Genomic DNA, 13,793 nt, shown 5'->3' with positions numbered 1-13,793 from the left:
TACTTTGATGGCATACGTCACAGTCACGTGGCATCGGCACTGTATCAATGCGGACAAAATTTCTAACCGGCATGCACTGCTTCAAGTCAGCCACCCATCAGTCTGCGCAGAGCTGCATGAAGTCGAATAAGCCTAATGCCTCTGCACTCTGTTGTAGGATAGACCTACAACCAATCAGAGCAACGGAGTAAGTGACGTATGTTCTTCATTCATCTTTCCGATCGACAAATGACTTTCGAAATCGCGATTCTCTGTTCCTCTTTTAAAATTAATGCGCTGTCGATATCTTCTATAACAGACGCAATGGTAGAATCTACACATCTCAATTCTCCAACGGTAGCCTACTTTGTTGAAAATGAATTCGACCCAAGCGCTCTTTGGTGACGTGGATGATTACGTTACTGTTGATCATCAGTCCATCATCGTATAAAGCCCGCCCTGACAATTTGACTGGTCCGAACATAGTTGCTCCACAACGGATTAAAGTCCAGACCGAACTTCCCGACCTCAAATGTTGTGGGCGGGGCTAAATTCGACTAGCATCCAGGCTAAATTCAGATTGCATTTCAGTTGAAGATTGGAGATGCTGATTACACACTTTTAAAAATGGTTCATTTATCAGCCACAGTCTATTGTATTATCCCACATAATGCACTGTTGCCTGGGATTTTAAGGCATGCCAGGGAAATAAGAGTCATAGATGAGTCATTGCTAAAAACGAATTCATTATTGATGAATTCTCATCTCATTCTGATGCTTTTGAAACAGGTTAGTTATAGAACAAATATGAAATTCTCTTCTAAATCTATGGGAGATGTTGAAACGTACTGCTTTCTTAATCAGGATATTGTGTATTTTGGGGAGTTTGGTTGGCGATGCATGTTTACTGAATCAAAGCTTGTTCATATAATATTGTAGTAATCCTTTTAAGTTATTGTTTCACATTATTATGGAAGTGAACTACGTGAATAAATCACCGAGCTGGTTAATAACTTCTGAAAAGGTAAAACTCACATTTACAAGCAAAAAAACACCACCACCACCACCACCATCACATACTTGCGACCCCTATACTGTCATTGTGTACCCTTTACTTCCCCAGATGGCAGAGCATTTCAGCAGCCAACACTCAGACAGATGAGAAAGAGTGAGCGAGTACAGAAGAGAGACACAAACAATGAAGACTGGGAGCATTAGAGAGAGGAAACAAGAGAGCAGACAGAAAAAGGAGGACAGCAGAACAGAGCCGACTGCAGCAAACAGCAAGAGAATGGTGATGGGAGCTGCTCAGTGATGAGGTGGGGGAGCCATGTTAATATATTCAGTCTGATTCTCTATTCCATTTTAATTGCCAAAGCCAGGCAGCAGCATATGCAGAAATGATGTGGGAGTGGAGTAATCCCAGTCAGTCATACAACACAGACTGAGCCCCTGAGTGACACTGTGCTGTTGTGTGATTGAATGTGTGTGTGTGTGTGTGTTCTCCCACAATGTTTAATATCTACCAATGCTGCTGAATAGGATCATACCAGAGTTTAAATAAATCAATACATGATGACAATTGTGTATCAAAGCCAAGAATACTTGAATACCAAGAATACAAAGAGTCACAAGGTGTGGCAATATACCCTCATCAAGATCTCCTTTTAATTTTTACTGACCCATTGTAAAGTTTGTTTGTCTATATATACACAATTTATTATTATTTTAAAATAACATATTGATAGAACACATTGTTGATAGTTTCAATTATCTACTCCCTAACCCTATATAAGAGTGCAGGGATAGCAAAATGCAACAAATGAGTAAAAAATAAATAAATAAATAAATAAATAAAATAAAATAAATTAATTAAAATAAACATTACACCAAAAAATTTTTTAAATAATAAATATTTAAGGTTACATATAATAGTTACTATGTTGAATGTTACACATTTACTATAGGTATTTTATATTTAAAATATATGCAAATCATATGTATATAATTTAACTAAAATATTCATAACTATATTAATAATTAACATCAATATAAATATAAATTAAAATAATCTTATCTAGAGATATTACCCAAACAGAAAGATAGCTAGACAGCCAGACAAACATTAGACATGACAGAACATATGACAGACAAATAGAACATTAAGAACATTAGACAGAAAGAAAGACAGCCCGACAGACAGAACTCTAGGCAGACTGAACATCAGGCAGAACGCTAGGCAGAATGCTATAGGCAGAACGCTAGGCAGAAAGTATCTGCAGGGGAATAACATCAGAAGAGCGCATGTGCAGCTTCGCAGGAACACTGTCCCTCATCATCTTATCTCTGGTCATAAGTGTGTGCAGGTGTCGGGTCCAACCAGCCTGTTTAAACAGCATCATTACAAACCACTGTTGACAAAGTGCTTGAGCTGATCAGCATATGGTTACATGCAGCTAAGGTAACGCACACAAATACACCTGGAGAGGGATGCTGGCACGGATCAAGTCTCTGTCATCACATAGAAGGCTCTCAAGGGACCCCTAGGAACCATTGTTTTTTTTTTGTTTTTTTTTTATCTGGTCCATTCAGAGCCAAATCAGAAAGGACAGAAGCTTTAGTCATCAATACCACAACAAATCCAAACAACTAAAATCACATTGACGGTGAATAGCTCTCCATTATCTGATGCAACACTATAAGCAAAAGGTCATAAGACCAAACCCACAAAGGGATGAAATCCCTCCAGGAGAGAGCAACGGGATGGTGTGGGTAGTCCACATTCAGCTTAAATAACTTCACGTCAATCTGTTTCTTTCCTCCTTCGCCATTAACCTCAAATTCATATTTGACCTTTAATTACAAAGGCTTCTCTCCAGCTAACTTTCACCCTTAAAACTTTTGGCATCTCGCACGTCCCATAATGATCTATACCATTAGTTGCCTGTCCATTAAAAAAATAAATCGATAAGCTTGCAGAAAACTCCCTACAACAACGCGCTAAAATCTCGGCCCGTTCCCCTGCTGGGTGAGAAAGTTCATCCGCCTCATTCATCTTGTTTTTCTCTCGCCGTGTCTTTCTCTCACTCTCTCCTGCACCTCCATCTCTCCGTCTTTCCAAGTCCCCTAATGCCCTTGTCCAATCTCTTTCTTGCAAAAATGGACCAATACAAATGAGCAGCTGCAATTTAGCAACAACCCAAAGTAATTAGAAACCCATTACCAGGGTCACCCAGAGACAGCGCACCCACACACACGCAAACACAAAGAACACACTCTCTCTCACACACATACAGAGCAAACAAACATGAATGCAGAATGAGCATGAAGTCACGGCATAACTGCACAGCAGTGAGGAGTGGAAGGAGGCAATGAGTGAAGAACTGAAGCTGTAACGGTCACTTTGTGCTTTTATGGTAATCTGAGGTAAAATGAGAACTGCGAATGTGCGTTGAGTGTCAGTAATAGATTCGACAGGTGAGGAGAAGGGATAACCGCTCTATCGACCTTTGTACTCTTCCTTTTATATTTTGTGACCTGAGTTGAATGTTTATTTGTATACTTTTCCTCACTCAATCCCCATGTATGAGGACGAGTGCGACGTTTAAGTCATTTTATTAAACCCGGAAAAAATACGCCATCTCTCTTCTTTCGTGCATCTTTTCCTCCGACCACCACATTGTTTTTCTCTCTCTGGGCAACAACATTCAACTTTGCGTTACAAAGCACTCAATCAACTCTTTGCAGACTTCTGCATAATCTGGGAGAAATGGGGAGAGTAGTCTTGCGTAGCCAGAATTTTGAGTATCAGCATAAAGTCTGGACCACACTGAAGCTTGTTCTGGTCAAAAGGTCATGCTTTGGCTGGTTAGCATGGTCCAGTCAGCCTACTAAATGCTGATTTAAATGTACATTTACAATTTGAATTGTAAATGTCATTATATATTTAATAGTAAATTAAGAAAACTAAATAAATTCCTAATATAAAAAAAAATCAACATAATTGGTTTGTCAAGATAACCCTTTCTAAAAGACAATACACAATCAAAAATGAATGCATTTAGCTCAGGTGTATATTATACTAACAAATGTTATTGTACTACAGTAAATGTTGAACCAGTGCCAGATTTTCTCCAGGTGTGACTCATTTTTCCCTGTCTGCTGCCTTTCATGTCACAGGATAATTGCTAATTAAGGGAGCCAATCAGCCATTTGTGTGTGCAATATGCATAAGACGGGACTGTCTCTTATCATTTAACTGTCTAAGAGAACAACTGGGAAACAACAAGCCAGCACTGACAGAAACAATTTAGTGATAAACTGTATTTTACCACCAACTCTCGCTGTGGTCAGCCATCTTATTATTACGGTCCTAAGACTTTCTGACCCGAAGGAATGACAGAAAGATGGAGGAGATATCAAATTATGAAAACATGATGGGTAATTATGGGCAGCTGGCATATTTTATTACCTTGCCAGTGGCATGGAGCGACAGAGTGACAGAGGGTAATTGATCTTAATTACTGTGCCCAAATGAAGGTCATATCAGACACAGAGAATGAGGCTGGGGTATAAAGGAAAGACCAGCTGCATACAAATACACAGCTGAATATGATTGTCTCAGGATCAACAATACACACAACACACCAGTGATTAAAGAGAGAGTAATTGGCAGGAAGGGTCAGGAGGAACAAGGCTTTTGTTACTCGAGTCTGAAATGGCTTGTCACAAGAAAATATAAAAAAAATCCCACCCTTTCGTCTTGCTTTAAAGGCCTTCTCACACAATGGAAACAAACCGAAAAAGCACTATTGTCATTCACATATGCTTTAACAAACCCGCCTGGCATTGACAGCTTTAAAAGAAAAATATAAGCCATATGATAATGGAAATTTCAGTCACCTTAATGGAGGGATATAACAACAGCAGGTGTTCTCTTGGTAAAATAAATAAATGGTACATCTGCAGTAATGGAATGGTATATTATAAATGCAAAAGTATTATTGTTTTACTGTATTTTTGATCAAATAAATGCAGCTTTGGTAAGACTTTCAAAAACAAAACAAAAAAAAATCGTACAACTCGTAGTGTATAATACAGTAAGCACACACCAATTTTGGTAATTTGCTTTTTACAGTGTTTTTTTATGCACAGATTATTTTATTTGTATTCTATATCATTATATTTGTTTTTCGCAGTTGCCTTTTCACATCAAGTCACATTGGTATATATTCAGCATAATTTATCTTTATGAACCACGTTATGAACCCCCTGACACAATGTCTAAAATATTTCAAATGATCTCAATTTTTTTTAATTGATGTGCCAAAAGAATTATTTTACATTATAAAATTATTATTACAATTATAATCAAAATTTAAGTTTTTTAGATTTTAGTATGAATATGGTAGCCTTAAGGTTATGAATAAGCTGGTGTGTTCCAAAATAATGACAAAATTTGCATTTAGCCGGTGATATAAGCATTCAAAACTTAGTCTCTCACTTTCACTAAAATGGATCACGGATTTTTATGACATCACCGCGGACTTCAGCTTCTCATCACATCTTCTGTCCAATCAAATGCTCTCTAGAATCCAACGTATCATCAGCACTCAGATTCGCTTTGTGGTGGCTTTTTAATAAATAAGATAATAAAAAATATGACTTGTGTTAAACTTTTAATCTGACTTCTCCTTTAGGTCTAACATTATGACAAACTTTTACCTGACTTCCCCTTCAAGGTCTAACAATATAACAAACTAAATCTTACTTCTTTTAGGTCTTACTAACCTTTTGATAAAGGTTGAACACAATGCCACCAAAACGTTCTGTTCTTTGCCTGTATTATGTCATGATATATTGAGTAATCAACTGACTGTTAACTAGGGCTGGGTATTGACACAAATTTCACAATTCGATTCGATTTTGATTCACAAGCTTGCAATTCGATTCGATTTTGATTCGATTCGATTCAATATCGATTATTTTGGATATCAGGTACAATACATTGCAAATTTTCTCAAGGAAAACAAATCTCTTAACTAATGCTGTAAACCATGGGAGTCAGTTGTAGCCTATTGGCTTCATTATCCTGCTATAATATTGAAGGTAAAAAGGAACTGATTTGTATACAAACACTTAAAATACACTTATTTATTTTTATAATAATAAAGTTATATGAGATTATATAAAAATTTAAATGGTGGCTGTCATAAAAAACTTTCCAGATTTATTCAAACATGCATTAAATATTGAAGAACATTAAACATTATAATGAATATGTAATATGGTGCATATATTTAACAAAATTCTCCTCTCTAGAGTAAATTTTTCTAGCTGACTAACGAGTTTATGGTCACTGGATATATGGTTTTTCTGAGGTAAATGTGAGTTACATGACATTGTTTACTAACGTCTTTCCACGGTTGAAACTGATCGAGCGATTCCATGTGACATGATACGGACTTCGATAAGTTGTACTCTATCTTTTAACACACTTTCAGATGCTCATTCATGTTTATTTCGCGCGGTAACTGGTATTATTAAGGCGGAAGAGAAGATCATGTGCGTGCCAGAGCGATCTCACGCCACAGCGACAAAACGGTAATTATGTTTTTTAATTTCGTAAGAAAATGGACGTAATTTGAAATCTGAGACCTTGTTTCATATCAATAATAAAGCACAAAGATTATTGCGATTTATCGGATGGGATGCGTGCAACAATGTTCCATTCATTCATCAACTGAAAACAGGATGACTAATCGATTCTTGGGATTTAAGAATCGATATCGTTTCGTAAAAATGAGAATCGATTAAAATCGAGAAATCGATATTTTTTTACCCAGCCCCACTGTTAAAGGGGGGAGGGGGAGGGGGAGGGGATACACCGCTCTACAGTAATTTGAAAGTGATTGCAGTACCAGTTTTGGCCACAATCTTACATACGGTTCCTTTAACCCTTTCCAATGTTTTTTTGATGATTTTACTTATGCCAGTAACAGAGGGTAAAGAAGGGAGGGGCTTGCTTTACCAATTGAACCAATCATATTGATAGAAGGTGACATGTTAGTCATGCTGATCTTATTTTGATGTATCTTTATCCTATATAAAGGATGTCTTTATCCTACAAAACCTGATGTATTCTTCTACTTGGCAGAGATAATCTCAGAATTGCTCGAGTACCGGTACTCTCCTGGCCGTGAGTAAAGCATTTAAAGGACATCTGCTAAAGTTTGTCTGTCATTTATGCTGCGCAGCAAGTAAGTTAGACTATAGGATTAGCACCCAGCCGACGTCAATGTGTAGACATGCTAGAGTATAGGGCTATACTCAGCCGACGTCGATGTGTAGACGCGCTAGGGTATAGGGCTATACTCAGCCGACGTCGATGTGTAGACGCGCTAGAGCAGTGGTTCTCAACTCCAGTCCTCGGGACCCGCTGCTCTGCACATTTTGTATGTCTCCCTTATTTAACACACCTGAATCAGATCATCAGCTCGTTAAGAGAGACTCCATGAACTGAACTGAGTGTGTCAGATAAGAGAGACATACAAAATGTGCAGAGCAACGGGTCCCGAGGACTGGAGTTGAGAACCACTGCGCTAGAGTATAAATATTATAGTCCCAGGTAGACTTAGGTCAGATGAGATAGGACCTGGTTAGGTTTAGGGAAAAATCTACCACAGCTTCCATGGTGCTGTCAAGTACGACTTGCAGTCTGTGAGGTAAACTAAATGCTATAATGGCTATTTGAAAAGGGGAAGGAGCCATTCAATATGTCCCGCTGTAAATTACGTCAACGCATCATTCCAAGGCACTTCAGTGGGCCTTTAATGTGCCATATATAGTACATATACTAAACAATACATATTAACAGACTGAAAAGAGTGAGACTGAAACAACTGGCACTGGCGTAATATGAGCAGTCATGTTTCGATCTGACCAGCTGTTAATGGTCAAGTTTCAGATTTGAAGCGTGTGTGAAGACTTGATCCCGGATCAGTGTAAAAGCCAGCTATAGCAGAGCAAGTGGGGTGTAGAGTGACTCAGTATGAGGAACAGAAGGTGGCTGCTGGTGAAGGTCTTGGCATACAAGCCCTACTGCTGGCTAGAGAGCTGGAAATCAAGTTCATTACAGTCATATGCGTTTCCAAAGCCTCTCTCTAACAGCTGGGTTGCCACGCAATGCCAATTGCGAGCTGACAGCCTCAATTTCATGTGACAAGATGGACATTTATAATGAATAGAACCCTGGTACGTTCGCACAGGCAGTCACGCTCTACTAATTCACCAAGTCTGAACCAGCAGCAAAGATGGAAATCATCCAGAAAAGTCTTCAACTGTGCATGGGTACATAATTAAAATTCTAACATATAAATTAATCCTTTAAGTTTTAATAATCATTTTACCCTTATAAGAACAATATTAAAAAAAAATCACCGCCCCCCCACCCACTACATATAAACTACCACTTTTTACTCTCCTCCTTGGCGTCTTTTGCCTCTGGGATGAATAAGATGACAACAAAGCACTTCTCTCCTCTCTCCAAGACACACTTCTATCTGAGCTTTTTAGTAAAATGAGGAGGGATTCGTTTTAGATACAAGCCCACTGAGAATCTTACAGGTTTCAAAGGGTCTAAGATGATGATGTCTTGCACTTTTTTTTTTCCACACTGACATTTTAACAGCCGGAGTACAATACAAATTTTGAGTGTTAATTAGTGTTATAGGGCTGCTGAACATCGCCCCACAGTTATGCAAGTTTAATTGCATTTGGCCAAACAAAATGTCTTCATAAATGTCAACGAATATTTAGCAGTCATTATTTTGTAGGAAAAAAAAAAAAAAAAAAAAAAAAGAGGGATCTTCTCAGAATAAATGTCAGACCAGATAGTCTGGTGATCAAGTACATATACATATACATATATATATACATATATACATACGCACGTACACACGTACGTACGTACGTACATACATACATGCCAGATATATTAGTGCTGTCAATCAATTAAAAATGTAACAAAATTAATCGCACATTTTTCTGAAAGTTTTTATAAATATCTTTAAATAATTTCACATTTAATCTTCAAATTAATGTAGAAAAAACAAAGACAGTAGCCTATATAAATATTTGTTTAATGGCATCTTTTTTTGAAAGAAGGTCAGTATCACAGATGCCTATACCGAGGTATCTATGAATTTTTTTCTTCTTCTTAATTTTAGACATTAATTATAGCCATTCAGCATTACAGTGTAATTGAAAGCTATACATGTTAACATTTAAAGGCTTTAAAAAAAATATAACAACTTTTACTTTAAGTGAACTTAAACCCATTATAATAAACGCCACATTTACCTGTGCCCTTTAATATATCAGGGCTACATTTTTTCTATTGGCCTAGTCAGACCTGTTCAGATTTTGACTTGCCCTATCAAAACGCACAAAATGTATTGTTTTCGCTGTTTTTGACCCATGTAACCTTATAAACAGTGCTTTAAGATTTTCAGGTAGGTCTAACAGGTTCACACTTTACAGTCTTCGCTGTATAAATAATAAATTAAAAATAGATTAATCCTTATTAAAGCTACAAATGTTATACAGTCAAGAGCAGTGAGTGATTCTCTTTTTCTTTTGTTCTTTGGTTAACATTAAATCACAGACAGCAGCAGGTTTATTAGGCTAATTTTTTTATTTTTTATTAATTTAACTCATTTAATACTGTGTTTGCAAAAATTACATAATTTTGTGTCTTTTTGTCCGTTCAAGTACTGTCTGAAGCAGGCTTTCTGAGCACAAAAGTTGCATGTGTGTTATACAGACAAGAGATTCACAGACGTGCAAGTAAAATGCGCGTCCTCTTTTGTGTCTGACGCACTTGAATGGTTTAAAACCATTTGCATGAATAAGAGCGCTAGCCAGAGGATGTTTTACTGAAAATGGATGCTGCGTTAATTGCATTAAATATTTTTAATTTTGACATTATATATATATATATATATATATATATATATATATATATTAGGGATGTGTGTGTGTGTGTGTGTGGTGTGTGTGTGGTGTGTGTGGTGTGTGTGTGTGTGTACGTGTACAACTATCTTTGTGAGGACCAGTTTGAGTTTTAGACCATTGGAGTGAGGACAAAGAAAGTAAAGTGAGGACATTTTGGCCGTCCTCACTTTCTGAGACCCAGGCCTGTTTGAGGGTCAAGACTTGGTTTTAGGGATAAGGTTATAATTAGGTTAAGGGTAAGGGTTCGGGTTAGGCACTTAGTTGTGATGGGTAAGGTTAGGGTAAGCGGCTAGAGATATAAAGATAGATGTACAAGAATGTGTGTGTGTGTGGCTCAGAGATATCTTAATGATGTGCAGGCAAACAGAGACGGGAGACACTTACTCTGTGATCTCCTCAGTAACTGTGTGCTCCACCTGCAGACGGGAGTTGACCTCGATGAAGTAATGTTTGCCATGTTTATCCACCAGGAACTCCACTGTGCCTGCGTTCTCATAACCGACCTGAGGAAAGAGAGGAAATTGATTGAGCTATGAAAAATGTAATGTCCTTACAAAAATTATTTTTTTTTATATATATAAATTGTGTGATGCCCTAGTGTTTAAAATGGCTAATTAGATATTTGTGGTCCTTAAATACATCTACATGGATATTCATACTTTCCTTCAAACCACACAGGTTCTAGGCAAAATCCCCAAATAGTGCACACAGGGTTTTTCCTAGGTCAAAAATGGTCTTCACTGGTGGCCATGTTGGTTATAATTGAAGGATTCACAAGCGTGCAGAACTCACGATGAACAAAAACTCGGTGTAGAGTGGATTAATACACGCTCAACAGATATTTCTGTGATTTGCTTCAAAGATAAACGCTTTAAAAACTTGTTGTAAATAGAAACCTTTGACACTCTTCACAGAGCGCTTACACAAACACTCATGGGAGCATTTTGAAGTAGCCAGCTATCAGCGGGTACCAGTGCTGCAGAATGGTATCGTCACATTAAATGATCAAATAAATCTTTTCCAGAACACCAATTAATTTTGGTGGCCATCAAAATGTTTTGAATGCAGGAAAAACCCTGGTAGGCCTACATAATAACACTTTTTAAATAACAGGGTTTTAAGTGCTAAGAAATACTTCATAAGAAAATGTTGTGTGTCTGCCTCAGAAGGTCAAACTAAATATTATACATGCCATTATGATTTTGTGTCATTTATTTTATATGAGGGTGGCATTTGTTGCAACCTTGTTACCAAACTCAGGTCCATAACTGAATACAGTTTACAACACAAAAAAGAAGAAGAAAATGTTCGTTCCGATTAAAGATAAATATTTGTTTGTCATTTGTAATTTTTTGTACAATAACTTAAGGTCGAACAGTTGAGCTTGACAGATGCATTTAACATATTAACAACAAACTACTTCCATAAAATATTATCTTACAAAAATATATATCCAATTCTCTCTCCAACGGAAACTTGATTTGTTCAAAGGTATTCATGGAAAGCACAACTACAAATATTATTACTACTGTAAAATCTTGGTTAAAGTGGTGGTTCAGGATTTTGGACATTTCCAAGTTAGCCTGGGTGTTATTTATCAGTGGAGACAGTTTTCAAAAATTTTCACCCAGTCCTCCCAGTTGCATAGTTCACCGGTGCTAGGCTAGCGCGAGTCAACGGTAACTGCTAGCCTGCCATTAAAACAGTTTTACCCACTCCACAGTACACCAAAAGCAAATAAATTATAACGCCAGACTATCGATGTAAATGTCTGTTGAGAGAATAATGTTAGAAATCAAACTACCCTTTCATCGCATTGCAATAGTTATACTTTGTTCCCTGTATTTATTAGCACAGTCTACAGCAGCGGCGGAGTGATATTAAGTTACCTAGGCAACCGAGACTACTACTAGCTAGCTAGACGTCCCGACTGTAGTCCGCTTCTGTTCTGTGTTTACTTTTCGGCGCAGTACTAACCGGAGCAAAGTAAAATTCCGCCACTGCTGAGAAACTAGTTCCTGTAAATGTAATGCGATCATTGAGATGCAAGAGTAGTTTGATTTCTAACATTATTCTCTCAACAGACATTTACATCGATAGTCTGGCGTTATAATTTATTTGCTTTTGGTGTACTGTGGAGTGGGTAAAACTGTTTTAATGGGAGGCTAGCAGTTACCATTGACTCGCGCTAGCCTAGCACCAGCGAACTATGCAACTGGAAGGACTGGGTGAAAATTTTTAAAAACTGTCTCCACTGATAAATAACACCCAGGCTAACTTGGAAATGAGGTCCGATGTCCAAAATCCTGAACCACCCCTTTAATCATTATGGGATCTTATGTAAAAATGTATACATTTTTATTTTTATTTCTATTTATTTTTATGACAATTGTGTCTTGGTAACCATGTTACCAGTTTTATTGCAGCAATTATTATAACTGTGGTATATTTTAGTGTAAATTATGGTACATTGTGGTAAGGGTGGATTATTAGAAAGGCACAGAGACAGCAGGTTGCCTCTTACTAGGCCACATCTTGACACACACCACACAAAGCCCAATAGGAGGTTCCATAATCCTGTCCCCAAATTTCGCAAGAATGCAATCCAATTCGTCCTTAAGCCATTCTCAGCTGCCAAATATGGATACACACTGCTTCTCTCACACACACACAGTATTTGGAGAGTAAAGCATCCTTGATAACTGGCTGCCAACACAGACTGAGATCAAACAACAAACCCTTCAAATTCCTGGCTGATATTCATACTCACACCCGCTCGAAAATCTTGCAAGCCCTGTGAGACCGCGAGAAGACATGAAGACTGTACACTCAGACTTGAGAACATCTATCATTCTCAGCACTTTCTCACACTCCGACACACTGAAATACGGCGAGCAGATTAAAACTATTAGACCGCCGCAATGAAAGAGATGAAAATAAACAAGACAGTGCACAGTGCCCACAAGAAAGGTACAGACAGGCAATTAAATGGGTAAAATGAGAGGAGGAAAGGAAGGAAAGCAAGAGAGGAGGACAGATGGCATTCCACTGAGAGGACTAAAGAGGGTGAGAAAGAAGGAGGGAGAGAGATGAGTAATTATGACTTTCACAGCTTGATACAATTTCTAATTACTTCACAACATCCATAGGATAAACCGGGTCTGCTGACAGGCTATGACAAAAGACAGGAGAGGTCAAAGATGGAGGAACTTTTTGGGTTGGTTCTCATGTAAGAGTCAAAATATGGAATTATGACTGAAAGGAGAGAGAGAAACAGAGAGAGGGCTCGAGCAGAGCTGTGACCAACAATCAGAGGGAAATTAGTGGAAAAATAATATGGGTTTAGAAACAGCAGATAAAAAAAATATTAAGCAGCACAACTGTTGTTTTCAAAAATCATAAGAAATGTTTCTTGAGCAGCAAATCAGCATATTAGAATGATTTCTGAAGGATCATGTGACACTCACAACTGGAGTAACAACAAAGCTGAAATTTCAGCAGCCATGGCAGGAATGGAATAAAATAGAAAACGGTTGTTTTCACAATTTTTGTGATTTCACAATATTACAGTTTTTACCGCATTTTTGAGTAAACATTTTTTCCCAAGTTATACTGAAGACAGTTACTTTTTTTCTTCATTTTTTTGTGTATAACCATAAAACCATCAAATGTCATCCTAATCCCATATTATTTTTGTCATGAAACACAAATCTAGAGATCTTAGACAGAATCTTTCTCTAGTATAAGGAAAGTGGATTGTGATTTTATACAGCCAAGCTCTAAAAATGACAAAAAAGCAG

The 13,793-nt window shown here is 37.5% G+C and overlaps 1 protein-coding gene across 1 annotated transcript in view; it reads right to left on the bottom strand.

Annotated features, from left to right (window-relative positions):
• Positions 1–13,793, bottom strand: part of pcxa (pyruvate carboxylase a) — a 124,740-nt gene that overhangs the window by 89,410 nt on the left and 21,537 nt on the right. The window contains exon 8 of the mRNA XM_079847404.1: positions 10,378–10,496. Within this exon, the coding sequence (XP_079703530.1) occupies positions 10,378–10,496 (119 nt within the window). The remainder of the gene's footprint in view (positions 1–10,377; positions 10,497–13,793) is intronic.

The sequence above is a fragment of the Squalius cephalus genome (assembly GCF_949319135.1).
Source record: "Squalius cephalus genome assembly, chromosome: 17".
Classification (NCBI taxonomy): domain Eukaryota; kingdom Metazoa; phylum Chordata; class Actinopteri; order Cypriniformes; family Leuciscidae; genus Squalius; species Squalius cephalus.
Note: the sequence above shows the minus strand (reverse complement) of the source record. Positions and strands in the feature narration are given on the sequence as shown.